The following is a 27,659-nucleotide window of genomic DNA, read 5'->3' as shown; positions in this document are numbered from 1 at the left end:
ACTCTGCTCAACTTAGATGAGTACTGGGAAGAGGAGATTTGATTTAGGAATGAAAATGGCTGCTTCACTCTCCTTGGCCTAGCCTAGGAAGAGCACATGGAGCTGTTTTGAGAAATAATTGAGCTAATGTTTATGGACACCCTTGTAAAGTTCAATGTGGGAGGATAATGAATATGTGTACACACATATGCAATGACATGGACACCTCCCAGCATGTGTACACAAAGGCTGCCTACATACATAGATCAAAAGTGTATATTGGGAGAAAGAATCTTTTCCTAAACTCTATATCCATTTATCTCATTTAGTAAGACAGTCCAATTTTAACAAATACTGTAAATCTCATATCAATCCTTTCTGAAAAGGGGTTTAAGCCAAAATCAATAAAATTGGAAGTAACTACAACTGTCTGCATTTTTCTCCCCTTCCATGTCACCAGCATGCTCCATAACCCAGGCTTCCTGTATGCCTAGGCTCTCTCCCACTCCCCTAACAAGCATTAACAATCTCAAGAAAGATTTAGATTAAACTCAGACCAGGCACAGTGGCTCACGCCTGTTATCCCAGCACTTTGGGAGGCCTTGGCGGGAAGATGACAAGGTCAGGAGTTCAAGACCAGCCTGGCCAACATAGTGAAACCCCTTCTCTACTAAAAATACAAAAATTAGCCTTAGCCAGGCATGGTGGTGTGTACCTGTAGTCCCAGCTACTAGGGAGGCTGAGGCAGGAGAATCACTTGAACCTGGGAGATGGAGGTTGCAGTGAGCCCAGATTGTGCCACTGCACTCCATCTTGGGCAACAGACTAAGACTTCGTCTCAAAAAAAAAAAGAAAGAAAGATTTAGATAAACTCAGATATACATAGCTGTCAATGATTGTGGAAACCAACTTTGCTTTTGCATCTGATGTTTTCAAGTTAAAGTGAGAAAATCTCCATATGATTTAAGCCAAAGGAGTAAAATTCTAGATCCGTAATTTGGAATCTCAGGAGTCAGCAAGGCTTAGGAGAGATTCTTTTTATTGGAGTTGTCTTTCTCAAAAGCCCCCAAAACAACCACTTTAGTAGCTTTAGTACACCTGGAAGGCTAGCTCTATGACTCCTACCTAGATTCATTACACCACCTAGAAGTATCTCCTCATCCAGTCAATCCATGCCCCTACTCGTGTGGAGAAAGGGCATCCAAGATTCCCCACCAGAAAAACAGTCCTATGGAATGAGGAACACAGCCTAAGCATGGGCAGGAAACAGGCTTAGGGTAGAAGAGTCAGGGTGGAAGATCCTGCCAGTGACAATCATCCTCAATGCCTTGCGAAACCAAGGATAAAACATGCCATATATAATGGGATTGAAAGTGGAGTTGAAATAGCCTAGCCAGAGGAAGACATTGTACAGATCTTCAGGGGTTGCAAAATTAATAAAAGGTTCTGTGATCGTCAAGACAAAGAAGGGCAGCCAGCATAACACAAACACTCCCATGACTATGCCTAAGGTCCTGGTGGCCTTGCTTTCTTTTTTAGAGGATGCCTTTTTTTTGCTTTCTGACCCAGCCTGTTTAGTCCTAGAACCTGTGCCGATTTGCTTAGCATGCTTCCTGGCTACTGTAAAAATGTGTATGTAAATTCCCACCATGATTGTTCCAGGGAGAAAGAAAGCTATAAAGGAGGCCAGTACCCCCCAGAGCTTATTAAATATTAACACACACAAACCTGTGCAGTCAACGGCTGCAATGAACTCTTCTGCACCAATTATGTTTAGGTTTGAGAATACCAGGCCAAAGGCAAAAAGGATTGGGATGGACCAACTGATGAGTAGAAAGAGTTCTATGACAGGGATGGTAATTCTGGTGACATATTGCAACGGGTCACAAACAGCATAGTAGCGGTCAACGGAGATGAAACAGAGGTGAAAAATGGAGGTGGTGCAGAGCATGATGTCACAGCAGCTGTGGACTTTGCAAAAGAAGTCTCCAAAATACCAGCAAGACTCGATGGATCTGATCATACTGAAGGGCATGACCACACAGCTCAGCAAAAAGTCAGTGGTGGCCATGGAGAGGATCAAGAAGTTGGTTGGGGAGTGGAGCTGCTTGAAGTGAGCAATGGAAATGATCACAACCATGTTGCCCAGCATGGTCATCACTATAGCCCCAATCATGACCAGGTACATGGCCCAGACACTCGGCACTGGCCTCACATTTCTAGGGCATGAATTGTTAACTGAACTAAAGCAAAATTGTACTGCTGGGGGATTCCGAGGGTCAGGAAAATTCGTTGTCTTTGTCTCATGGGTGCCATGAATCTTGTTCAAAAGTGCTGTGTTCCTCTCAGTTCTGTGTAAGAAAGACACAGTAAAGAATACAAATCACCAGCAGCACAGCTTTTTTCAGACGCCAAACTAAGCCTGCACGTACAATCCAACTACGAATTCCCTACTGACCAGGAGCACTGCTTCCCAAAACTTTGCATGCATACACATCACCTAGGAATCTTTTTTTAAAACACAGATTCTGATTCTGGGGTAGGGCTAAGAGCCTGCATCCAAGCTTTCAGAAGATGCCAGTGTTGTTAGTCCAAGGACCACTCCTTGAATAGGAAGGGGCTAAAGAAAACTGGATTGCTAGTAGGTCATCATCCTCTCAGTAATATAGGTGAATGCATGTTCCAGTTGCCCTAATACTAACCTCACTCAGGATACCAAATCCGTAGGCAGATTGAGATTTTCCTGTCCCACTTATATTAGACATTTTTAAAACAATAAAAGCCCCTTAAGGATGATCAAAAACTGTGGAACTATTATTTAATGTTTAGCTTTACAATAATTATGATCTGAAGATTATGCCGATGCTTCTTTTTTAACTTTATGTGTGGGAATTTGCCAATAATGCTTTCCATCTTGCCACTTATGACATGCTATTCAATTAAGGAAACATTTCTCTCTCCAATGCGGAGAACAACATAGTTTTTAGAGTTTGAGCTGTATTATGGCAAACTAAAAATATACTAAGGATCACAAAGTTATACATGAATAGTCAAAAATGTAAAGAAAAAAATCCACAAATAACAGGTTCTACAAATCTGTGGCTTATCTTCTTTCATTTAGCAGCTGTATTCATGAATTCAAATTCAAATTGAGGTCCTCTCCCACTGTTTTTGTCTGATATTTGTAACAAATGTGATATGTGTGAGTGCTCATTGTTTAATCTATCATTTTATATAATTAATGCTGTTGCCCTTGTAGTATGAAAATAATGGGACTGACCCACCCAGAGTATGACATGGTTTGATTTGTTTTTCCAGTGCCAGAGCTGGATGTATAATTCTGGGGACCGAAGCAATCTAAGGCCAGTCGAAATGGACTTTGGCCTGAGAATAGACAACTCAGTGGTCTTTTGAGAAAATGAATCCACAAGCACATCCTCACCGGATTTAATTGAAAAAGTCATTAATAAAAATACAAGCATCTTTAAAAATACTATTTTCACTATTTGCTATAATAGCTTAGCAATTATTTCCAATGTCTGTGTATTATTTGAAATGCTAACTTTATAACATATTTTATTTGCTCTGGATATAGTAACTCGATTTCTCAATTTTTTTCTTTAAATTTTTTTTTAAAAAATACCAGTCACATGCTAAACAATTAAATTGTACTTGAAAAACCAAGCCATAGGGAAATAAAATGTAAGAAGAACAAAGATGTGTTCAGCTCCTTTATAAAGTGCAGACTAGCAATCAGAATACACAGAATACATTGTTTGATTACTTGCCACTTTGGTTCCAAAGCTCTAAAAGTCTGCAAATAATCAAATCTTAATATCTAACACTTTATTTAATAAGTTAAATTTAGCTTGCTCTTTATCTCCTTTGCATTTGTAATTTTAAAACCTTTCCTCAATTCTTTTTCAATTCTTTTTAAAATCAATCTTTAAGATAGCTAACAACTACAAAGTCACTTCAGCATTTGTCATTACATATTCATAAATAGAACATTGCCCGTACAAAATTTTATGTTTCATTATATAGTTTTTAAAATTTTAAATTCCATGTTTGAAAACCTAATCACTGAAAAAATATAGTTTAACCTCCTTGGTTTGTAAAGTGAATTATTTATTTATTTGAAAAACATGGCATGAAACAATTTCTAGAAATTAACAGTATTCTCTCATATATTACAGTTACACATGCTAGGGAAATGGTTAAACATTTAAGTGTGAGATTAAGACCAAGAAGATAGGGTAAGACACACACACATATTTAAAGAATTATTACGTGGGTGAATTGTTAAGGTAATGTCAAAGATAAGGATAATTTCAAACTCCTATCTTAAGTCTTGGCAAAAAGTTATGAAAACAAGTAACTAAATGCAAATATGACTGCTGGCTTGCTGATTTGCTAAAGGGAAATGATTATGAAATTAAATCAAGTTGGAGTTTTGTTTATTATTTAAAACTTAACAGAATAGAGATTCCTTTTCTTTGGAGATCGGCCTTCAGAAAAGATAGATATGGTATTTTTTAAAAAAACAAATAAAATAAAGTTAAACCCTTTATGGCATCTCACTTTTATCATGTAATATTATTGTGACGTTTTCTCTTTTTTAACAGTAACATTTCCCCAAGCATCAGCAACAAAGGGCTAAGTTAATTACAACGTTGCAAACAACCACCTATGGAAATTATTAGTTATTTCTTCTGGGAAGTAGAAAGAAACATTTATTGACAATTCTGGAGAGAAGAGCAAGAATTGCATAGTTTTTTAGTTCAAACGTAGTTCTTTAAGAAAGAAGATTATAGACTAATAAAGCATAAACAAGAACTCTGAAATAATTTTGAAAATGTAAACAATTATTGGCATTTCAAGGAAAAGGGTATTTATGGAATAATTTTTTCTCCAGTACTAGAACCCTGAAAGTATATTAGCGTGTACATATTTCCCTCAAATAAGAAGGGGGAAATATAGCTCAGCTAGTTCAGCAATGCATTGTAAATAAAAGGAAAAAACTAGGAGAAGACATATCATATCTGCATTATCAGGCATGATTTTTCTCTTACTGGTTACGTAGCCTAAACACTCTACTTCTGCAGCCATTTTCACAAAAATAATGATTTTATCTTACTTTGATATATCTCACCCATACAATAGTGGCATAAGTGAGGGAAATTATTGGTAAATTAGATTTAAGAAAGATTTGCCGTGGGTTTTCCCTTCATTGTTTCTTTCAAATCTCAGTAATTTTAAAAAGATTACCCAGATTTATTTTTATGGTTCAGTATTTTAAGAGGGATATCTTTCAACATGCAAAAATAGCAAACAAAGAAAAGAAACCTATCTGATTTTTTTCTGTCCTAATATTCTCCTTTGGCTTGTCAAAATTTGGCTAATTAGGTTGGTGAAATTAACACCATTGAAAGGTGAGTTATCTATTATGCTACAGTTTCTTACCAAGCAAATTTGCACCGTGTTCTCTTGTTGTCTGCCCTGCTCATTTCCTAGGAACTTGGGGCCACACTATTATAGGTAGGCTCCTAGCAGGCTGTGCTGTTACCAGTATTTATGCCTGAAATATGCCTCTTGGGGCAGTGTCCTATATCCTACTTTTGACAAGTGTGTCTTTTCACAACCTTCAGTGTGCTGCCAGGAAGAGATTATACTGAGTCACCAGAGAAATGACCCTCAGAGGGAGCATCAGTTCTGTACAACCATTGCTATGACCTCAGAGGGACATCACAGACTAGCCTTACACAAGGCCAAAGATAGGAAGAATGAAAAAGAGGGAAGGAAGGGAGGAAGAGAGGAAGGAAAGAAGGGTGGGAGAGAAGAAAAAGAAAATTTAGTTGAAATCCAACCCATGCTCCATCCACTTATTACCAAATGCTAGCGAATGCATTCATTCCGTGAAGTCTTTAATCTCTAGTCAAAGTTTAACTCATTTATATCTTCTTTTTCCTACCATGCACAAGTCAGTGATACTCCTTCATACCGCAGTTCTTTTAAGTTGATAATTTTTCAGATAAAGGTACTAGCCAAAGCTAAATACAAAACAAAAGTTTCAACACAATTGGATGAAAAGAGGACTCTTCATCACCATGAGGGTATTTTCATGATTACTGGGGAAGACATTTCTGTTAGTGTGCCATAATTCCAGACACTAAGCTTCAAGGAGTTTCCATTGGTAATTTTATTATTCATCAACACCACAAAGTTGTTTTACTTAAATAATACACAACACTTTGGAGAACAGCAAAGCTTTTTTATTTTTATTTATTTATTTTTTGACAGAATCCCTCTCTGTTGCCCAGGCTGGAGTGCGGTGGCATGATCTTGGCTCACTGCAACCTCCGCCTCCCAGGCTCAAGCAATTCTCCTGCCTCAGCCTCCCAGTAGCTGAGATTACAGGCACCCAACACCATGGCCAGCTAATTTTTGTATTTTTAGTAGAGACGACGTTTCAGTTTCACCATGTTGGCTAGGCTGGCCTCGAACTCCTGACCTCAGGTGATCTGCCCACCTCAGCCTACCGAAGTGCTGGGATTACAGGAATGAGCCACCACTGCGCCAGACCCAAAGCTTGTTCTTATAGAAATAGAAACAAATTGTTCATATTTAAATCAGCTGGTAAGGACTAACTTTATTATATCCTCTGAGGATATTCTTCATGAAATTAAATGCCTTTGTGAATGGGGATGTCTGGAAGATGTTGGATTTCCTTTATGTACTCAACTTGGTTTATTAAACTTTTCTTTCCAAATTTCTGTCCTAATTACTTCATAGTATATTTTTATAAATTTGGATTGCTTTAGTCAGGGGCCAGTCAGGAGAGTAGAAAGGAGTAATTTTTATTTCAACAGAAATAAATTAATTTAGAAAATTATTATTTTTTTTAATTTGAAAACTTAAAGAGCAAACAGCATTTGTAAACAAACAAAAAATAAACCAAAACAAACCCTGCTGAGGTCACTACTAATGGTAACTGTAGGAAGCATCTACCCCTCTAGACTGGGGAAAGAAGTAGTGGTTGGATTATCAGAACCTAGAAGCACAGAAAAGGGGCCCCTTAAAATGTGTTCTAACTTCTGAGGTAAGGATGCTACCCGGCTACAGCTGGTTCCTCGGGAGCTTGGAAAGAGTCCTCTTATAGAGGCAAATCATTATTATTATTATTATTATTGTTATTGTTGTTTAAATTATTTTCCATAAGGAGCTGGTTCATTATTGTTTATAGTTTGAGAATAATGTAAACATTTACATGGCTTGCTTGAGGGAGAAGATCTATTAATGGCTTTACATATTTGACCAGGTCCAGGTCCAGGAAAGAACTCAAATATTTCAATGGTATTTGGCTAAATAAAATGATTTGGCGTGAAGATGACTCCTCAATTCTCTCCCAACCTGACAGCTTAACGCACAGGCTCTGAACTCACCAATCGGCCACCAGGAGGAGCTGCTCTGACAGCAATGCTGGAGTTCCATGGAGAATAAAATGACTCCTGGAATTCCAGGATTTCATGATTTCTAAAAGTAGGAACAACAAAGGTTAATTTGTAAAAGGAAAAAAAGTTACATGCTTTGGACGTGAAAAAGACATGGTCTTTCCTTGTGATTACCATACAAGTAAACCACTCTTAACTGCTCATCCCCAAAGAAGAAGAAAGCAATATAGAATAAAGGTAAGAGAACAAAGTAAATAAAGTGTAAAGTAAAAAAAAAAAAAAAAAGAGAGCGAGAGAGAGACAAGGAAAGAAAGGAAAAAAACACACCAACCAGACTAACAGGTGCTCATAAACTGAAGTCCTGAATTTTTAATAGAATTTTCTCTCATACACTAAATAACAAATAAATCTGAATTAATTGCAAAATTCAAATAATTTAAATAACATTTCTTTTACTTTGTTGACCAAAATCCTTGCAAAGCATATATTCGTTTGTCCACATGTTTTATTTTCTCTCATCAGAATGCAGATAGCTAGAGGACGGAGTTTAATTCTGGCTTACTGTTGCGTTCTGTGTTACATCCCCCTTGGTGGGAAGCAAGAAATATGTATTGCATTCAATCACAGAAGAAGCAGTGATATAATACAAGCATCTTGTATTGTTTTTTAAAAATGCTTGTATTTTTATTAATGTCTTTTTCAATTAGATATGGTGAGGACGTGCTTCTGCGATTGAATGCAATACACATCAAATGAATCCAACAACCACAGAATTTACTGATGCATTCCCATAAAGAAATATGTTTGTGGATATTTATTGTAACATTATTTGTTGTAGCAAAAGATCATAAACAGTAGGGATCTAGTTAAATAAATTAGGATACTTCCAAATAATAGAATCTTCTGTAGACTTTTCAAAAAATTTGGCAGGTCTATGTTTACTGACACAAAATGAACCTCTAATATGTGATAGTATGTAAAACAACCAAGATTCAAATTAGCATATATAATATTGATAATGTTTAAGAGAATTTAACATGTTAAAACATTTACAATAACTTTGTGATTACCACTTAGAATATATTATTAAATAATTGATCTAGACATGATTTTTAAGTTGAAAGGCACAAGAGAAGTTTAATATGTTTATGAAAGATATTATAGTTTTAGGAATCTTCAAATTCACTGTATTTGTAAGTCATTAAGTTTATAATTTAAGGATTATAGAAGATTTTATGTGTCTAATAATTAAATCATCAATAAGAGAACTTGAGTGTTTTAATTTAATAAATTCAAATAAAATACTAAGGGAATTCAATTCACTAGTCTGTAACTGCCACTTAAAAGTTGTTAAAAGTTGCTAAATTTACATACAGAATAACTTCTGTTTATAAGTTATAATTATAAGTTAAATAAAAGTTACATGTTAAGTAAAATTTTAGAAGAGTTAGGTTTTTCAATATTATTTTATAAGTGAAATATTACTTAACAAAAGCCAAAATTACCTTGAAGTATCTTTTCTTTTCTTTTTTTTTTTCTGAAATGGAGTCTTGCTCTGTCGCCCAGGCTGGAGTGCAGTGGCACAATCTCTGCTTACTGCAACCTCTGCTTCCCTGGTTCAAGTGATTCTCCTGCCTCAGCCTCCCGAGTAACTGGGACTACAGGTGTGGGCCACCATGCCCAGCTAATTTTTGTATTTTTAGTCGAGATGGGGTTTCACCATGTTGACCAGCATGGTCTCGATCTCCTAACCTCATGATCCACCCGCCTCAGCCTCCCAAAGTACTGGAATTACAGGTTGAGCCACCACGCCCGGCCAACATATCTTTTCTATACACAAAAAGAACACAGAAAACTCAAACTGACAAACTGATCTTAAAAATAAAATAAGAAATTAGCCAAATGGATGAGGATGGTGACTAGCTCCCCACATAGGGCAAATGGGGTGAATGACTGAGGAGGCAGTGATTCCTTTAGAGGCCTGTGCTGCAGGGAGGAGGGATTTGATGTGGAAGGACAAACAAGACCAAGTTGAGTACGTGCAAAACTTGATGCCTTTGGGAAGAATTTCAGAACTTTATCTGAGAGCAATGAAAAGCTACCTTCATCAGGTCCAACAGGAAACAGATGGCACAATCAACCTGGGTAACTGAGGAGAGTTTAATAAAGGACCATTTACTAGGGTGTGGTGTCAGCAGTGTTTGAGGAAACCAGCAAAAAGCAGTCTCGTAGCCAGGGGCAGCTATAGCAGGGAACAACCACTCCAGCTAGACCAGAAGTGGCAGGGGAAGGAGGCAGTCAAGGGAATTCGGAGAGGATGACTGCATGGAGAGGGGCTCTGGGTGGCCTTTCCTAGAGGAACACAACCAGCCCCAGGGCAACGTGGCAGAAAGGTTGCCTGGGATAAGTACTCGATTTCACCCTCCTTTCACCAGCTGATCTGCAGGTGCTTTCCCATGGTAAAATGTCATCTGAAACCCTGAGCAGGAGAGCTCCTTAATCCAGTTTGTACAGGGAGAGGCCTTGTGATTGCTGGCCAATCATGGAGACATATCATGAGGATTAAGATGCTAGAGAAACAGGAATCAGAAAGTCATTTCAAGTGTAAACCCCAAAGTAAATAATCACAAAGGCAAAAGCTCAAATTGCATATGGTAATTCACAATCAACCTGGTTCTCCTATGGAAAAGTCTTTGTAGAGAGCCTAAAGGTATCAGAAAATGACTGCATAATTTATAAAATGATGGTTAACGATTCTCCCAAGACAAATGATAAGGCGGGCAGTTGACAAAAAAGGCCAACCTTAAGGCACACTTTCTTCATGGACCCACAGGCCACAACAATTTTCCTTTTCCTGAATTCCTAGAGTGGTATCAGATAGGAACCAAAGCCACTAACACTTTTAAAAATCTTCTTATATTGCTTTGTAATTGTCTCATGTATGTAAACTTAGGCCAGCCGGGTCTGAACTATATTTCATATTTCTTTTGTACATTTTCCCCACCAGTCAGCGGTGAGTGTGGATTGGAAGTGAGTTAACAATTAACAAATTAACAAGTAATTGATTTACTGCTCAAAGGTAGTGAATGTACCTCTTGTGTAGGTTTTAGTACACTTACCTAGATTACTGAAATTTAATAGTATTATGTTTGCAGTGATCTGGGGATTTAAGGTATGTGCTGCAAGTCAAAATAATAACAGCTTCATTTGCAATATTCTATTCACTTTCATAATGGCTTTTTATTAATGTGCTTCAGGAAACAAATTTGCAGTTGCTGAATGGGAGCAAAATATTTTTCCTGACACTATGTACTTGAGGGCTTTCTGAAACCATGGGTAAAAGAAGCCATGAATAAGAGGGTTGCAAGTAGAGTTGAAGTACCCGAGCCACACTAAAAGATCCAGGATTATTATGGGAGTGGAGTAGTCTAGGTACGGGTCAATCAGAACAGTAAGAAAACAAGGCAACCAGCAAGCTAGAAACACCCCCATTACTATACCCAGGGTCTTTGCTGCTTTCCTGTCCTTTTTCTTGGATAGGTGTTTTTTCACTTCCCCCTTTGTGTTTTCAGGCATATGGCTGATGGCTCGAGCATGCTGTTTGGAAACGATAAAGATTTTGCCATAAATACCAACCATGATGGAGCCAGGGGTAAAGAAACACGTAGTGAACAATATTGTCCCCCAAAATTTGTTGAAAGCAAGGGCACAGAAATTGAAGCAAGCAACAAGTATCTTATAGCTCTGCATACCGGAAACATTGGCCTCAGATAGAACTAAACCGAAAGAAAAAAGAGCAGGGACTGACCAGCAAAATGCCAGCAGTCGCTTTATGGTGGAGCTTGTCATTGTGGTTGCGTAATGTAAAGGGTAACACACAGCACAAAATCGGTCCATAGCAATGGAACAGAGATGAAAGATGGAGGTCAGGCTGAGCATCATGTCAAAGCTTGTGTGGAATTTACAAAAGCCATCCCCAAAGTACCAGCAGCTCTCCACTGATCGCACCATGCTGTATGGCATAATGACAAAACCCAGCAGAAAGTCCGTGGTTGCCATGGAGAGGATCAGAAAGTTTGTGGGAGAGTGAAGCCGTTTGAAATGCGATATGGAAACCATTATAACCAAGTTGCCAAAAATAGTGATAACTATGGCTCCAGTCATAACCGAATACATTATCACCCGGACATGAAAAGAGCGGTTGGTGGGAGGACAGGATTTATTTCCAAATTTTGGACAACTGGATAGGTCTTCGGGAATATAAGTTAGATCCATGGTGCTTTATCACTTGAAATTCCTTTCCAGGAGGATGAGTCACTGTTTCTTCTCTTCTTGAAATGATTCCAGTGAATTTCAGCTCCTAATAATACAAGAGTTTTCAAAGTTATCTGTTATTAATTCACTTCAATTGTAATTTATTTAAATATTTTAGATTATATTTACTGTGTTTGCTTTCTGAGTTACTTGTTGCATTGGAAGAATGAAAATTTTCAACTGTTTATTCTTTCCTGAGTTATTCTATTTAATTCTATTTCATCCATCTATCCATCCATCTATCCAACATAGATGGATAGATGGATGGATAGATGGATGAAATAGAAATATCTATTGTCTGATTTATTCCTGGTAAAGAATTGAGAGATTTTGAAGAATTTTTGGTCAACATTCACTTTGAGCAGCCACATTCCTAGGAACTCTTTTGAATATGGCTGCTAACATCTCTTGCATCATAAAAAATATGTAATACACCAAAGCCAAGTGAAATACCAAAGTTTTTCTTTAGGCATTCTTTTGATAATTTGAAATCTTCATTTGTGAACTGTGTGAAAATGTTTTTATAAATGGCATATTGCTGCTGAAGCATGCAGTACCATGAAACATGGCTTTTCAACATGGCTTTCAACAGCCATGTGGCTATGGGTTAAACTATGCACCTGGGTCAGTGCTTCATAGATTCTTTGTTTGCTGCACTCTCTTCCTGTCCTACCCACTGCCCTCCTCTCCTGTCTTCTACTCTTCATTCTCCTTCCCTGTGTTTCTTAAGTCTTATAGCTTCTCTGAGATTCTAACCATTGAAGCCATGTCACGTGTTCCATCCCTGAGAGACTCATAAGGATTACAAATTCCACACTCACAGACCCAGTTACTCAAATCTCACATGACTCCTTTTGGTCACAGTGGGCTGAATAAAGGAGGGAGGAAAAATTGCATAAATAAAAACTTCCAATACATTATCACGTGTGCTTTGCTATTGGCTTTGGAATACACATCACCCTGAAAAGCCGTCCCCTAGCAGCCTCAAGAAAAGCTTGACACTGTGCCTAAAACAAAGCACAGAGTCTGCTTGGTGGGCCGCGGAAAAGCAGGCCCACCTCCATGGTTGCCAGGGAGAGGATCAGAACATTTGTGGGAGAGTGAAGCTGTTTAAAATGCTATATGGAAACCATTATAACCAAGTTTCCAAAAATAGTGATAACCATGGCTCCCACCGTGGCTAAATAGCTGTAAAAAAGAATGGAATCTTGTCATATACAACAGCATGCGTGTAACTGGAGAACACTGTGTTAGTTGTAATGCCCAGGCATAGAAAGACAAATATTTCATGTTCTCACTTATTTAGGGAGCTAAAAACAAAAAAAGCATTGAATTCATGGGGATAGGGAGTAGCATGATGGTTATCAGAGACTGGAAGGGATAATGGGGAGAGGGGCATAAAGAGGGAATGGTTAATGGATATAAAAATACAGTTAGAATGAATACAATCTAGTATTAAGTAGCACATTAGGGTGATTATAGTTGATAATAACATTAATATAACTACAAGAGTAGAATTGGAATATTCCTAACACAAAAGAAATAATAAATGCTTGAGATAATGGATACTCCACTTACGCTGATTTTACCATTGCACATTGTTTGACTGTATCAAAACATCACAGGTACCCCATTAATATGTACAACTATTACATATCCATAGTAATTAAAAAAATTTTTAAAGGAAAAGTTGATGGGGTTCAGGATAGGGTACCCCAAAGTATGGCACCTTGGTATTTGAAGAAATAGCAGAAGCAAGTTTACTCTGACCTTCTCCAACGTCTTCCCTGAGGCAGACCCTAAAAGAATGATCTAGTCTTCTCCTAAAATAGTCCATAAGACCCTCTCATGTCCTATACTCAGAGGAAAAGAATGTCACACAGAGACACCAAGAGGAATCTAACAAAAAGGCCTTGTTAAGTTAGCCCCCAGTTTATTACTATTACATCATATCCTTTTGTCATATTTTTGCATAACTGTTGACAAAAATACGCAGTTTCAGCCGGGGCATGGTGGCTCATGCCTGTAATCTCAGCAATTTGGGAGGCCAAGATGGGTGGATCATGAGGTCAGGAGATCGAGACCATCCTGGCCAACATGGTGAAACCCTGTCTTTACTAAAAATACAAAAATCAGCTGGGCATGGTGGTATGCACCTGTAATCCTAGCTACTCAGGAGACTGAGGCAGGAGAATTGCTAGAACCTGGGAGGCAGAGATTGCAGTGAGGTGAGATCATACCACTGCACTCCAGCCTGGCAGCAGAGTAAGACTCTGTCTCAAAAAAGAAAAAAATAAATACCAGTTTTTCCTGTTTTGAGGCAGTATTCATTTTTGAAGTCTCCTGTGTCACGCAAAATTTATTTTAAATAAATGTGTGTGCTTTTCTCTTGTTAAAAATGACATTGAGGATGTGTTTCTGTCCACTGTAGTCCTCCACTCCTCATTGCCTCTCTTAATTCTTTCATTATTGTAAAGGAAAGGTTGTGAGCATCTAGCCTGGGCCCCATTTTAGCATATTACTGACAGCACTTGAGAAATAATTGTTGAATTTATGTCTGTGTTAAACTATATATGAACTCACATCTTGTCTTTTCTTGCCTTTACTTCCTAAAGTAGACTCTAAGTAGCAGCTACATCTTACCAGGCATGTCATTTTGATACAGTAAATGGGACAAGTAATTTGTCTATCTGTCACCAATGGATCCTCAGTATCTAAGTTAAGCCTTCTAGTATACACCAGAGTTATGAATGAATAAACATATAAATAAATTGTAAATCATTATTGTTTTAAAAATATATGCATTGTTTCAATGAAAACAATTCAATGTGCTTAAAACTTCACTATAAATGAATGGACTCATTTCAGGAGCACACTTCATGAAAATTTCTTCAGGTATCGAATCGTTGATGGTATTCTTATAAAATACTCCCTCTGGGACTGTGCTGCGAGGAACGGTGCACTCTGGTCAGATAGTATGCTTTTCCCAGTCTTTGCAACCCGCAGACCAGGAGATTCCCTCAGGTGCCTATGCCACCAGGGCGCTGGGTTTCAAGCACAAAACTGGGCGGCCTTTTGGGCAGACACCGAGCTAGCGGCAAGAGTTTTTTTTGTTTTGTTTTGTTTTGTTTACCCCAGTAGCTCCTGGACCGTCAGTGAGACAGAACTGTTCACTCCCCTGGAAAGGGGCTGAAGCCAGAAAGCCAAGTGGTCTAGCCCAGCAGATCCCAACCCCAAGGAGCCCAGCAAGCTCAGATCCACTGGTTGGGAGTTCTTGCTGCCAGCATAGCAGTCTGAAGTTGACCTGGGACACTCGAGCTTGGTGGGGAAAGGGGTATCTGCCATTACTAAGGCTTGAGTAGACTGTTTTTCCGTCACAGTGTAAATAAAGTCTCTGGGAAGTCTGAACTGAACAGAGCCCTCCACAGCTCAGCTATAGTCAGACTGCCTCTCTAGGTTTCTCCTCTCTGGGCAAGGCATCTCTAAAAGAAAGGCAGCAGACCTAGTCAGGGGCTTATAGATAAAACCCCCATCTCCCTGGGACAGAGTGCCTAAGGGAAGTGGTGGCTGTGGGCGCAGCTTCAGCAGACTTAAACATTCCTGCTTGCTGGCTCTGAAGAGAGTAGTGGATCTCCCAGCACAGGGCTTGAGACCTTGACACCTCCCAGCAGGGGTCAACAGACACCTCATATAGGAGATCTCCAGCTGGCATCTGATGGATGGCCCTCTGGGACGAAGTTTCCAGAGGAAAGAACAAGCAGCCGTCTTTGCTGTTCTGCAGCCTCCACTGGTGATACAGGCAAACAGGGTCTCGAGTGGACCTCCAGCAAACTCCAGCAGACCTGTAGCAGAGAGGCCTGACTGTTAGAAGGAAAACTAACCAACAGAAAGAAATAGTATTAACATCAACGAAAAGAATGTCCACACAGAAACTCCATCCAAAGCTCACCAACATCAATGACCAAAGGTAGATAAATCCACAAAGATGAGGAAAAGCCAGTGCAAAAAGGATGAAAATTCAAAAAACCAGAATGCCTCCTCTCATCCAAAGGAACACAACTCCATGCCCGCAAGGGAACAAAACTGGACAGAGAATGAGTTTGATGAATTGACAGAAGTAGGCTTCAGAAGGTGGATAATAACAAACTCCTCCAAGCTAAAGGAGAATGTTCCAACCTAATGCAAGGAAGTTAGGAACCCTGATAAAAGGTTACAGGAACTGCTAACTAGAATAACCAGTTTAGAAAAGAACATAAATGACCTGATGGAGCTGAAAAACATGGCATGAGAACTTCATGAAACATACACAAGTATCAATAGCCAAATCAATCAAGTGGAAGAAATAATATCAGAGATTGAAGATTAACTTAATGAAATAAAGTGTTGAGACAAGATTTAAGAAAAAAGAATGAAAAAAAAATGAACAAAGCTTCCAAGAAATATGGGATAATGCGAAGAGACCAAACCTACATTTGATTGGTGTACCTGAAAGTGACAGAGAAGGGAACCAAGTTGGAAAAACACTTCAGGATACTATCCAGGAGAACTTCCCCAACCTGGCAAGATAGACCAATGTTCAAATTCAGGAAATACAGAGAACACCACAAAGATACTCCTTAAGAAGAGCAATCCCAAGCCACATAATCATCACATTCACCAAGGTGGAAATGAAGAAAAAAATGTTAAAGGCAGCCAGAGAGAAAGGTTGGGTTACCCACAAAGGGAAGCCCATCAGACTAACAGCAGATCTTTCTGCAGAAACCCTACAAGCCAGAAGAGAGTGGGGGCCCAATATTCAACATCTTTAAGAAAATAATTTTCAAAAAAAAAAAAAAAAGAAAATAATTTTCAATGCAGAATTTCATATCCAGCCAAACTAAGCTTCATAAGCAAAGGAGAAACAAAATTCTTTACGGACAAGCAAATGCTGAGAGATTTTGTCACCACTAGGTCTGCCTTACAAGAGCTCCTGAAGGAAGCACTAAATATGGAAAGGAAAAACCAGTACCAGCCACTGCAAAAACATTCCATAATGTAAAGACCATTGACACTGTGAAGAAACTGCATCAATGAACAGGCAAAATAATCAGTAAGCATCATAATGACAGGATCAAATTCACACATGACAATATTAATCTTAAATGTAAACTGGCTAAATGACCCAATTAAAAGACATAGACTGGCAAATTGGATAAAGAGTCAAGACACATTAGTGTGCTGTGGTCAGGAGACCCATCTTAAGTGCAAAGACACACATTGGCTCAAAATAAAGAGATGGAGAAATATTTACCAAGCAAATGGAAAGTAAAAAAAAGGCAGAGGTTGCAATCCCACTCTCTGATAAAACAGACTTTAAACGACCAAGATCAAAGGAGACAAAGAAGGGAGTTACATAATGGTAAAGCAATCAATGCAACAAGAAGAGCTAGCTATCCTAAATATATATGCACCCAAATACAGGAGCACTCAGATGCACAAAACAAGTTCTTAGAGACCTGCAAAGAGACTTAGACACCCACACAATAATAGTGGGGGACTTTAACACCCTACTGTCAATATTAGATCAACTAGACAGAAAATTAACAAGGATATTCGGGACTTGAACTCAGCTCTGGACCAAGAGGACCTAATAGGCATCTGCAGAACTCTCCACCCCAAATCCACAGAATACACATTCTCTTCTCAGCACCACATCACACTTCTTCTAAAATTGACCACATAATTGGAAGTAAAACACTCCTCCACAAATGCAAAGGAAAGGAAATCATAACAAACAGTCTCTCAGACAACAGTGCAATCAAATTAGAACTCAGGATTAAGAAACTTATTCAAAACCACACAACTACATGGAAACTGAACAACCTTCTCCTGAATGACTACTGGGTAAATAACAAAATTAAGGCAAAAATAAATAAGTTCATTTAAACCAATGAGAACAAAGACATAACATACCAGAATCTCTGGGACACAGCCAAAGCAGTGTTTAGAGGGAAATTTATAGCACTAAATGACCATGAGAGAAAGCAGGAAAGATCTAAAATTGACACCCTAACATCGCAATTAAAAGAACTAGAGAAGCAAGAGCAAACAAATTCAAAAGCTGGCAGAAAACAAGAAATAACAAAGATCAGAGAAGAACTGAAAGAGATAGAGACACAGGAAGACCCTTCAAAAAAATCAATGAATCCAGGAGGTGATTTTTTGAAAAGATAAAAAATACCACTAGCCAGACTAATAAAGAAGAAAAGAGAGAAGAATCAAAAAGACACAATAAAAAATGATGAAGGGAATATCACCACAGATCCCACAGAAATACAAACTACCATCAGAAAATACTAAAAACACCTCTACACAAATAAACTAGAAAATCTAGGCGAAATGGATGAATTCCTGAATACATACATGATCCCAAGACTAAATCAGGAAGAAGTAGAATCCCTGAATAGACCAATAACAAGTTCTAAAATTGAGGCAGTAATTAATAGTCTACCAACCAAAAAAAGCCCAGGACCAGACAGATTCACAGTGGAATTCTATCAGAGGTACAAAGAGGAGGTGGTACCATTCCTTCTGAAACTATTCCAGACAATAAAAAAAGAGGGATTCCTCCCTGACTCATTTTATGAGGCCAACATTATCCTGATACCAAAACCTGGCAGAGACACACCACCACCAGAAGATTTCAGACCAATATCCCCGATGAACATCGATGCAAAAATCCTCAATAAAATACTGGCAAACCAAATCCAGCAGGACATCAAAAAGCTTATCTTCCAAGATCAAGTTGACTTCCTACCTGGGAGTCAAGGCTGGTTCAACATACACAAATCAGTAAATGTAATCCACCACATAAACAGAACCAATGACAACAACCACATGATTATCTCAGTAGATGCAGAAAAAGCCTTCAATAAAGTTCAACACCCCTTCATGCTAAAAACACTCAATAAACTAGGTATTGATTCAATGTATCTCAAAATTATAAGAGCTATATATGACAAACTCACAGTCAATATCATACTAAACGGGCAAAAGCTTGAAGCATTCCCTTTGAAAATTGGCACAAGACAAGGATGCCCTCTCTCACCACTCCTATTCAACATAGTATTGGAAGTTCTGGTCAGGGCAATCAGGCAAGAGAAAGAACACAGAGTATTCAAATAAGAAGAGAGGAAGTCAAATTGTCTTTGCAGATGACATGATTGCATATTTAGAGAACCCCATCATCTCAGCCTAAAAATTCCTTACACTTATAAGCAACATCAGAAAAGTCTCAGGATGCAAAATCAATGTGCAAAAATCACAAGCATTCCTATACACCAATAATAGGTAAAGCAGAGAGCCAAATAATGAGTGAGCTCCCATTCACAACTGCTACAAAGAGAATAAATGCCTAGGAATACAACTTACAAGGGATGTGAAGGACCTCTTCAAGGAGAACTACAAATCACTGCTCAAGGAAATAAGACAGGACACAAACAAATGGAAAAACATTTCATGCTCATGGATAGGAAGAATCAATATTGTGAAAATGGCCATACTGCCCAAAGTAATTTATAGATTCAATGCTATCCCCATCAAACTACCATTAACATTCTTCATAGAATTAGAAAATACTTTATATTTCATATGGAACCAAAAAAGAGCCATATAGCCAAGACCATCCTAAGCAAAAAGAACAAAGCTGGAGGCATCACTCTACCTGACCTCAAAATATACTATAAGGCTATGGTAACCAAAACAGCATGGTACTACTACCAAAACAGATATATAGACCGATGGAACAGAACAGAGCCCCCAGAAATAACACCACACATCAACAACCATCTTATTTTTGACAAACCTGACAAAAACAAGCAATGGGGAAAGGATTCCTTATTTAATAAGTGGTGTTGGGAAAACTGGCGAGCTGTATGCAGAAAACTGAAACTGGACCCTTCCTTACACCTTATACAAAAGTTGACTCAAGATAGATTGAAGACTTAAAGGAAAGACCTAAAACCATAAAAACTCTAGAAGAAAACCTAGGCAATACCATTCAGGACATAGGCATGGGCAAAGATTTCATGACTAAAGCACCAAAAGCAATGGCAGCAAAAGCTAAAATTGACAACTGGGACCTAATTAAACTAAAGAGCTTCTGCACAGGAAAAGAAACTATCATCAGAGTGAACAGGCAACCTACAGAATGTGAAAATATTTTTGCAATCTAGCCATCTGACGAAGGGCTGATATCCAGAATCTACAAGGAACTTAAACAACAACAACAACAACAACAAAAAACATCAATGGTGGGCAAAGGATATGAACAGACATTTCTCAAAAGAAGACATTTGTGTGGCCAACAAACACATGAAAAAAAGCTGACCATCACTGGTCATTAGAGAAATCCAAATCAAAACCACAATGAGATATCATCTCACACCAGTTAGAACAGCGATCATTAAAAAGTCGGGAAACAGGTGCTGGAGAGGATGTGGAGAAATAGGAACACTTTTACACTGTTGGTGGGAGTGTAAATTAGTTCAACCATTGTGGGAGACAGTGTGGTGATTTCTCAAGGATCTAGAACCAGAAATACCATTTGACCCAGCAATCCCATTACTGGGTATATACCCAAAGGATTGTAAATCATTCTGTTATAAAAACACATGCACAAGTATGTTTATTGCAGCACTGTTCACAATAGCAAAGTCTTGGAACCAACCAAAATTCCCATCAATGATAGACTGAATAAAGAAAATGTGACACATATACACCATGGAATACTATGCAGCCAGAAAAAAGGATGAGTTCATTTGCAGGGATGAACTCAAAGGATGTCCTTTGCGGGGATATGGATGAAGCTGGAAACCATCATTCTCAGCAAACTGACCCAAGAACAAAAAACCAAACACTGCATGTCCACATTCATAAGTGGGAGTTGAACAATGAGAACTCAAGGACGCAAGGAGGGGAACATCACACACCGGGGCCTGTTAGGGAGATGGGGAGCTATGGGAGGTATAGCATGAGGAGAAATACCTAATGTAGATGATGGGTTGATGGGTGCAGCAAACCACCATGGCACTTGTATACCTGTGTAACCTACCTGCACATTCTGCACATGTATCTCAGAACTTGAAGTATAATATAATAAAATAAAATAATCCCTCCAAAGTAGCATTTAGACAGGAGCTGAGAGATTTTGTATAGACATATTTACTGATCCTGCAAGTGTGAGAAAACCAGAGATTCTGAGTCTGGACAGAGATAGATGGTGTTCATGGAAGCAAACAAAAGTGATGAGTATTTCAGCTAAATGCAGCTGGAGGTGTTACTGCTGGTGGCACGACATCCCTCAGTGTCCCATTGAGGTGTTAAGATGGGGTTGTCTTGGTTCTTTTCAGTCCCATATGTAATGCTTACATCTTAGCTACCAATTAGAGGAGCTGGGATTTTTCTTTCAGTTGAAACTCACATTCTCTCAAAGAGAGGAAAGACTTTGTTGGAGAACACAGATTTGCAGTTAAACTTATACAATATAAGTCCCTGAATACATGTGCAGTTAACATTTATAATTACACAGGAGACTCTGCCACAGCCCAGTTGTCCCTATGACCTTATTGATGCAGTTATGACATATAAGCAACCTCAGATAGGTCTTACATATAAGTAACTGTCCCATGTTTTAAGTATTGGGAAGATTCTATAAGATGTTTCAACATGAGATCAAATCTTCCACTATGTGCAACTTCCTATATACATAAGGAAAAATTCATGTACTTTCAGAACTAGAGAAGGCCACAAATGAAATATTTACAAAGATTTATTACGAAGTGCAGTTTCTAGCCTCATTATCTTAACATCCCATAGTGGGGCATCTTTCTAGTAAGAAACGAGGCTCACAATAACCAGCTTTAACAAAATGACAATGTCCTTTTGGAAAACTGTATTCTAATTTCCAACTAACTGATTTGCAAATAAGCTTTCACTGTTTCATAGCATGTTTGTAAGTTTGAAGTTGACATGCAGATCTTTGCGGTCACTAGCATTGTTCCTGCCTTCCTTCCTGCTTTTCTTCATAAAAATTATGGTAGTTCCTTTAATTTTTTTAGACTTTTATGTCATCTATTATGTTCAATCACAGAGCCGCTATGAAACTGTCATTTTTTAAGTTACAAATGTTCAAATATTAATAATTATAAATAATTTCACCCTAGGACCTTTTCCTTTTCCTCAAGTTTTAGTTTTTATGTGTTGTGTTGTTTTGTTTTGTTTTTGTGAGACAAAGTCTTGCTCTGTTGGCCAGGCTGGAGTGCAGTGGCATGATTTCAGCTCACTGCAACCTCTGCCTCCTGGTTTCAAGTGGGGACTACAGGCACACACCACCATGCCCGGCTAATTTTTTGTATTTTAATAGAGACAGGATTTCACCATGTTGGCCAGGATGGTCTTGATCTCCTGACCTTGTGATCTGCCCACCTTGGACTCCCAAAGTGCTAGGAATACAGGCATGAGCCACCGCACCCAGCCAAGTTTTAGTTTTAAGCACTGACTGTTAAGGTTGGCATATCTCCAGCCACATACATTTGGAAAAAGTTAGATTTGCAATGCAATATATCATGGAGTTAATGCTTGCTGAAGAGACTCTTTGATAGTCTGGACACATTCATTTTAATAGGAGGCAGAGATGACTTAACAGCAACACCAAGTTAGGAATCTAATTTTCATAGCCTTCAAGGATGAATACAAAATAACCCGAGTAGATTATAATCATGGTTCCAGCCATGGAGGCACGCATTTGTATATGTGCTCTACATAGCACCAAATAAAAATGTCACTATTGCCATGAGACATGTTCTCCTCTTCTAGGACCTACCTATTTGGGTAAGGAACTTACAATTGCCATTGCCACCTATGTATGTATGTACAAACATATAAATCAATCTAAATTATAATTTTCTTTCATTTCTCTCTGTTGGAAAAATAGATAAGAAAGAGCAGCAAAGGAAGATAGAAGCAATAGTGTGCCACTTCCTCAATATGTTAACTCAAATTAAATGTACAAAGAAGCAAATTTTTAAAGGACTCTCATTTGAACACAAATTTGGATAATGTCATAAATAATTGTCCTTTAAATTCTGCCCTAGGGCTCTTGGAATTTAAGACTGAAGTCTAAAATTTAGCAGACTAATTAGCAGACTAATTAGGTAACTGCTAAGCAGAACCACATGTAATTTCAAACTAGCTTCCGCAAAACATAGGCTCTTCTGAATGCCTATTTGTGGTGTTCCAGGTAAAAGAAAGAGTGTCATATCAAAACTAATACCAATTTTAGGACCTAGAGCTAACACTAGCGATGATTGCTCTTGCTATAGGTCAGAAAATTATGCTAATTTTTATATAATTCATTAAAAACTGATCATAAGCCACAAACTCAAACATACATTACATTTTTATAACTTTCAGAATTATTCTTAGTCTAAAAGCAAATTTCAACTAAAGAGGAGATTTCTGTTAATTTTTATTAAACTTGTTAAAACGAAGACAACAGGGTAACAGCACAATTTCTTGGGTAATTTTAATAATTTGGACTAGCATCTTATTACAAATGTATACATGGGATGTGTGCTATTATAGAAAAGATAAATAAGAATTTGACATTTATAGAAATCCATAATATTGATTTTTTCTGGTTAATTCTCTAATATAAACCATAATGAATATTATGAATGTATATAATGAAGCCATTTCAGGATTTACAATAAGTAGACTATATTCAAAGTTAGCACTAAAACTGAAGATAAACAGAGGCAAATATTTCTCTTATAAATCCACTTTATAATGATATATAGTAGTTTATACATCCTAATGTCAAAAAGTAAACAATATTATCTATCGTATAAATGACGTATTTATCCTAAATCACTCACAGTTCACCAGTAAGTTTTACAAAAGCACATGGCACTTGGCAATGGGCAGAGATGATGCCTTGAAAATATTTTCTTCTAAAACGTAGCTGGGAATAGGAAAAACATTTTAATTGACAGAAAATACACACACAGAACAGGAAGAGCAACTTCTATTTCAGAGAGAAAGGGAAGAAAGGAGAGTGAAAATGAAAACTAAAATGTTTGTGTTATAATTAGCTATAAACCATACCATTATGCAAAAACTAGCAGAAGAGAAGAATCTCTACTAAAACGAAATATCAGAGAATCCATTGGTAGAGGGGTGGGCAAGAGGAATTATTCTAAATAAATCTCTCACCCAGACTATGTTTGCTTTTTTTTGGTAGATAAAAGGAAAAGAGTCTGGGAAAACACACCTTGGCTAGAACAACAGAGTATGGTCGTGCATGTATGTGATAAGTGTGTCTTTTTGGCCTGTGTTTTCAGGGAAACCCTGGCTGCAGCCTGTTCTCCCTTCGGTCAGCAACACTTCAGCCACCTTTAGCCATTGTAGTCCCTACATTGTCATATAAGTGCCCACTCCAATGCTTGGACAACTCCCTTTCCTCCATCCGATTGCCATTCCTTCATCTCTGACCTCTTCAGGGCTCAGCACAAATATCATTTCCATTCAGAAGACTCTCTCAGTTGAAGTTAATCTAACTATAGACCATCAGGCTGGCCGAAGTTCTCCGGACAGGTGGTTCCACTCCCTTATCTTACAGGTGACCACAATTTCAAATACCTATGTTTTCTTCTTCTAGTACACTGCCTTCTCCTAACTGTAAATTACTTGGGAAGTGAGACAACATACAATTAACCTGCTAACCCTTGCAACAGTTAACACAGAGCCATATACATGGCAGGTTACCAGTAACTGCTTGTTGAATTAAGTGGAAAGAAGTTCATTCTAACACATCATGAAAACCTAGTTAATGGGCAGGCATCATGTCTCATGGTATTAGAGACATGTGGTTTGGGAAATATTAAAATACTAGGAAAATGGCAAATGCTATTTATAAGATAGCTAATAAACCCTCTCTGTACATATTAGCAAGATACCTATGTTATTTTTATGCCCACTGAATTTGAGAAGAACTGTTCTAGAGAGGCTGCATTTTCAGTTTGTGCATTCCTTGTATCTGAAATGGGGGCAAGTGAATATCTTGCTATCTTTACAAGAAGTAAATACTGCTTGCAAGGGGATATAAAAATAAAATATGTAGTATTGGATTTAAGCAGTATGTAACAAGTATTTTTATTATTGACATATAATGCCAAAGAGGAAAGCACATTTTAGCATCGTTGGAATACCTAACTATATTTACTGAATCTTGTCTTGCATAGTTCTTATACTTTGCAAAAGTATTTTATATGCCACTATATAGAAATTTACCAAACTTGTCAAATGAATTTTGATAGAAAATTTAAGACCTTTCTTTCACCAGAATATCATCATAATTATATATTAGTTAAAACCTATCTTCTCAGTTGCAACCCATTTCAACAATTTCTGATTCTTTATAAAATGCAACTATCACTATTCAATTATTTTGAAGAAGAGAATAAATCAGCAATAATTTAAAAATAGTAGAACATTTCCAATTCTTTTGATTGACCCAGTACCTTCCCTTTCCTGAAAAGTTAGTTGTGAATCATTGACCCTCTTCTGGTGGCTTTGCAGGTATGATATCAGGAAATTCCGGAAAGTTTAGTGTAGAGGATTAAGATATCTGACTCATATATAAGTTTGCTTCTGCTGTCAAGAGAATTGGAGTAGAGAACCCAGATCCATGAGCGTCTAGACAGGCACTAACTGTGGATCCCCAGTGGGGTTGCTCTTCTGCTCTTTTCACTTTCTTAAGGGATATTGAAATATCCTATTTGTTTTTAATGGCTCAGTTTTTTTTCCCCCAAATAAAAGACAATTTTATATGTGATTTCATGGTCATTCTAAAAAGATTAGGTACTTTCTATATATTGAAAATACACAGACATGCGGGCTCAATTAAATGCTGGCTAATATCCAAGGCAGGAATAATTGCCTGAATCAGCAAAGGTTTCTGTTTACACTTTGATTCCTGAATGTATTGATTCCTGGCATTGATTCCTGAATGAGAAGATATTGGGATGGGAGAGAGTTTTTATTCTTACTTCAGTGATTATTTTTACTTTTACTTCAGTGATTTGTACGTTTGAATTTTGAAAATCTTTATTTTTAAAAAAATCCAGTTAAAATGTCACAAATCTGAAAAAAAAAAGTTCAGTAAACAATAACACAGAATAAGAAGTCAAGAGAGCTGGGCTCTAGTCCTGTGCTTATAACTGGTTGTGTAATCCAGGGTAAAGCACTAAATCCCCCAGGCTCAGTTTTCTCATCTGTAGCTTACTGTAAGATTCTGGATATTGAAGGACATGACGTTACTAATCCTGGGAAATGAAGGCAGAGTGAATGGTGGAAGGGAGCAAGCATACAGGATGCTCAACTGCTCTGTCATCCTCACTAGAACACAGCAGGGTGGTTACATTTTGAAACGTAAAAGTTCATTGAAAAGGCACTGACAAATTTGCTTTCATAACTGCACCTGATATAACTACTCTCTTCTTGAAAACTCACAATTTTCATTGCTATAATGTAAATGAAGAAATTAAACAAGGAATATTTCAGTGAAACACAGTTTACTACCATATAAACACACACACATACACACACACATACTCAGAGACTCTGAAAATAAAACTTTATGAGGCTATACCTAGCCTCAGTGCAAGCAATGTATTTTGATATTACCTATTTTCTTCAATTCTAATTTGCTTTTCATTAAAAGTGTTGTTTGCAGCCAGTGGTATACTGGAACTACCTGTGATTATTTTCAAAAATAGATTAACTTTTCACGAATTTTGAAAGCCAGTTGACATTACATTTATAGGTTGAAATCACTTATAAGGGAAGACTTATTAAATTTATATACTGTGGAAATCATCAAACTCTATAAATTAGGCCTTTTTTTTTTAGAGCCCAGTGCTGAACTTACACCAACACATCACTGGTCACAGCCCATCAGTTATTAATGGTTCTCAACCTAAAGTTAATAATTTTCTTCTTTATTTCTCCCTCCCACTCCTCTGTTATTAAAAAACACATGTATAGGCCAGGTGCGGTGGCTCACACCTGTACTCCTAGCACTTTGGGTGGCCAAGGCGGGTGGATCACGAGGTCAGGAGTTTGAGACCAGCCTGACCAATATAGTGAAACCCTGTCTCTAATAAAAATACAAAAATTAGCCTGGCTTGGTGACAGATGCCTATACTCTTAGCTACTTGGGAAGCTGAGAGAATTGCTTGAACCAGCTGGGAGGCAGAGTGCGTGCAGTGAGCCGAGATCATGCCATGGCACTCCAGCCTGTGCGACAGAGCGAGACTCCATCTCCAAAAAAAAAAAAAGGATAAATATCAAGCAAAAAAGAATGATGGATTCAAAACAAAATTTTTTAGTAGGTATTTCACATTTATTAAACACCAGAACACCAAATAGCAATACAGAATGTGGATGAGCCTACAGAGTAAAGGAAGACACTGAACAGAGTTCTACTGCAAGTAACATGGAAATTATCTGTTGTGATTAAGAAGACTCCTGAATGAAAACCCGCCTGGAGCCCGTGGCCCCAGTTACTCAGTTTGCCATTTCTTCTTTTAATTAAGAAACATTTGTTCTCACAACAGCAGAATCTAGTATAGTCTTAACTCTCAGCTAACACATAACTGATTCCTGGAAGAATACGGGTTTTTGAAATTGTTATTTCTATATTTACTTACCTATCATTTTTAGTTGTTGATGTTTCAAAGTACATCTGATAAGACACTGAAGAACAAAAACGAATGGGAATATCACACAAAGAGTCTGTGGTGGGGAGAGGTACAAGCAGTTCCCAAACTCAGCCTGTTTTGACCCCTTTTGAACATTATAAAAGCTTTTGTGTGT

General features: G+C 37.8%; 2 protein-coding genes and 1 pseudogene across 2 annotated transcripts in view; all 3 read right to left on the bottom strand.

The window, feature by feature from the left end:
- The window catches only part of TAAR5 (trace amine associated receptor 5), a 38,682-nt gene extending 11,141 nt beyond the window's left edge, over positions 1-27,541 (bottom strand). Inside the window, exons 1-3 of the mRNA XM_064360398.1 lie at positions 27,494-27,541; positions 11,613-11,790; positions 10,931-11,027 (exon numbers count right to left, since the gene is read on the bottom strand). The gene's annotated coding sequence lies outside the window, so the exon portion shown is untranslated. The remainder of the gene's footprint in view (positions 1-10,930; positions 11,028-11,612; positions 11,791-27,493) is intronic.
- Positions 1,229-2,476, bottom strand: TAAR4 (trace amine-associated receptor 4). Its single transcript, XM_012451578.2, has 2 exons — positions 2,412-2,476; positions 1,229-2,330 (listed from the first exon to the last, which is right to left on the bottom strand). The coding sequence occupies exons 1-2, from the start codon at positions 2,474-2,476 to the stop codon at positions 1,229-1,231; spliced, it is 1,167 nt and encodes a 388-aa protein (XP_012307001.2).
- TAAR3P (trace amine-associated receptor 3 pseudogene) lies at positions 10,558-11,890 on the bottom strand (annotated as a pseudogene).
- Positions 27,542-27,659: the final 118 nt, after the last annotated feature.

The sequence above is a fragment of the Aotus nancymaae genome, unplaced genomic scaffold, assembly GCF_030222135.1.
Source record: "Aotus nancymaae isolate 86718 unplaced genomic scaffold, 86718_ANA_hifiasm-v0.15.2.pri h1tg000040l, whole genome shotgun sequence".
Taxonomy (NCBI): Eukaryota; Metazoa; Chordata; class Mammalia; order Primates; family Aotidae; genus Aotus; species Aotus nancymaae.
The sequence above is the reverse complement of the archived record's forward strand: the minus strand, read 5'-3'. Positions and strand labels throughout refer to the sequence as shown.